We start from the raw sequence: 2546 nt of genomic DNA on the forward strand, positions 1-2546 counted from the left end.
CTTCCTCTACAGCAAACACTATCGAGAGAAGGGCAGATGATATCGTAGGAAAGTAAAGTAATGAGAAATTCGCCACCCACGCGGCTTCTATCGTGTCTTTCTCTTTCTCCTTCTTTCTCTTTTGTTCCTTTTTGCTCTATCAATGCTTTGGTCTTGCTTTTCCTTGTCGCGGCGGCCTACGGCCCGCCAGGCACGGAGAGGCACGCGCCACAAACACGAGACGTCAGGCGCGTACGATAAAGAAAGTAATATGTGTTTTTTTTTGTGTTTAAAGGGCAGATACACTTCACGCCGCGGTAGAATAACAAGAGAAATACAGGCACACGCAAAAGAAGCTAAGAAAACGCCAAGGCCCAAGCAGGAACAAGAACAAGAGAAAGAAGAAGAACATAAAAATTAAGTAAAGAACACCTCAACGGGGAACACCCGTCGAAAGTGCAGAAACGGGAATTACCTACTCGCGCGATTAGGGCCGTCCCCCCTGCAGCTGAGAGCGAAGATTACCCAAGAAGCTACTGGCCTCTGACATGAGTTTTGTCTCGCGCTCCTCCAGACTATCCCGCTGCTCCCGTAGGCGTAACTCCTGCTCTATTAAGGCAAGCTCGTGCTGGGACACAAGTTCCCGCTGTTTCCGTTGCTCCTCCAGCTCGGACTCCTTCTGCCTCGCCATACTTTCTCGCTCGTCTACCTGCCGTTTCGCTCCATCTAACTGCTGTTCCCGCGCGCGCACCGAGTTCTTGGCGTCCTCCACAGCCCGCTCGTATTGGTCGCGCCGCTGCGAGGCTTCCTCCGCTTCGCGGGAGAGTTCCCGCCCCAATCCCTCAAGATCTCGGGCATTGTTGTCCGCAACCGCGACATTGCGCTCCGCCCCGCGCAGGGCCTCCTCCGCACGGGCAATCTCTCGCACCATTTCCTCCACGTCCTTGGAGGCATCCCGAGCGCGCTGCTTCATGACCTCGGTGTCTCGTGCCGCCTGTTCTGCCGACACATGCGCCCGCTCTGCCGCTCGCCTCGCCTCCTCTAGCGCCTTTTCCAGCTGTCGGACCTTATCATCGGCCGTGGCAGCCTCACCGGAAAGGGCGATAGCTCGGCGATCCGACCTTTCAGCCTCGCGGGCAATGTCTTGCGACTCCCTGCGCACCTCCTTCTCATGATCTCGCGTGCTGGCCAGTTCTTTCTCACGCTCCTTCTTCTCACGGATGACCCTTTCCTTCTCCTTCTTGGCGTTGTCCATGTCTTTGGTTAAATCCCGAAGTCGGTCTGTGCGGTCCTTCAGTTCGGTCTCAGCAGCAGTGACGGCATCCATCGCGGTGACCACCTCCTGCTCCGCATCTTCCATTGACTTGCGCACCTGCTCCACGGCCTGTTCCGCCTGCCTCACTGCCTGCCGCTCCACCTGAATCTCACGCTTCAGCTGCTCCTCATCCCAGAAGGCCTTTGAGCGGAAAAAAAGACAATCCGTCATGATTGGGTAGAGGCGACAGAAGCGCTCAAACTCGGAGAAGGAAACCGTTCCATCACGGTTTGTGTCGGCCTTCTCAAAGAGGTCCTCCACCGTCTCGGCAGAGAGGTCAAGGTTAAAGGTCTGAAACCCCTGCTTGAAGTCCCCTGGCTCCAGCAGACGATGCCCTTTCGAATCCAACTCGGCGAACAAAACACGAACCTTCTCCTCCTGTGACGCCTCCGCGTGTATCTTGGGGACTAGGGTGCCGGTTGTGCTCGTGTGCAGTGACGAGCGACGGAACTGTTGTGGGTCACTGCGTTGGTTAATGGGGGTACGGCCGCCCGCGTAGGGCGCGAGCACGCCACTCGAAGCGGAGCCACCATTGGAATTCCCACGTCCCAACGCCGAGGTGGAGGTATTTACAAGCGGGCGCTGCGCCGACGTTGGAGGCTGCACCGCCGCTGGAATCTCCTTTTGGCTTTCCTTGTGCCACTGGTTTTCCGGTTGGAACGCGTACAACTGGCAGTAGTCGGTCAACTGCCCCTCCGACACCAAATCCACCCACTTGTTTCGCTCCTCATCGTACATCTTGACCTTAGCAACGTTAAAGTTATGTGGCGGGACGTGCTCCGGACGGCGAAGGGCGATTTCATTGGAGAACGCCGCCTCCGTGGCGCGCAGCACCTCGGGCAACGTTGGCCGGTGCGGGAAGGTGAGCTCAAAGTTCACCTTCGTGTTAAAGATGTCGGCGGCCACCTGGATGACCAGCATTGGCCTGCGCTCTCCGTGGCGGGGCCTTTCTCTGCGCGGGGCGGCCCTTCTCTTCCGAATCCCTTGGGGGGTGTTGCCTCGCTTGCCTCGTCTGCCTGCTTCGCTGCTGCTTCTCCCCTTCCCTATTTTTTTTGTTGTGGTTGTGGTTGCGCGTCGGCGGCGCCGCAGAAAATAAAACGCAAGAGACGACGACGGCGACGGTTCCGCGACGAGTGCAGCCCCGCGGCGGCGCAGGGGGAGCCACGCCCGCCGGAGAGAAGCGCGGGTTCGTTGGGGGGCAGCGGGGTTCAAAGGAAGAAAAACAAACAAACAAACAAACAAACAAACAAAC

General features: G+C 57.6%; 1 protein-coding gene across 1 annotated transcript, besides 3 other annotated features; it reads right to left on the reverse strand.

Moving 5' to 3' along the window:
* Positions 1-95: 95 nt before the first annotated feature.
* Positions 96-141: a microsatellite.
* A 220-nt stretch (positions 142-361) lies between these two features.
* Positions 362-388: a sequence feature (GA-rich).
* Positions 389-466: 78 nt separating this feature from the next.
* On the reverse strand, positions 467-2215 carry Tco025E_09493 (calmodulin-like protein containing EF hand domain; the record flags this gene model as incomplete). Its single annotated transcript, XM_029376310.1, has 1 exon — positions 467-2215. One exon carries the CDS (start codon positions 2213-2215, stop codon positions 467-469), a length of 1749 nt encoding a protein of 582 aa, XP_029223569.1.
* Positions 2216-2514: 299 nt separating this feature from the next.
* Positions 2515-2546: part of a microsatellite that runs on past the window's edge.

Source organism: Trypanosoma conorhini, assembly GCF_003719485.1.
Source record: "Trypanosoma conorhini strain 025E chromosome Unknown Tco_14.4_contig_01140, whole genome shotgun sequence".
NCBI lineage: Eukaryota > Euglenozoa > Kinetoplastea > Trypanosomatida > Trypanosomatidae > Trypanosoma > Trypanosoma conorhini.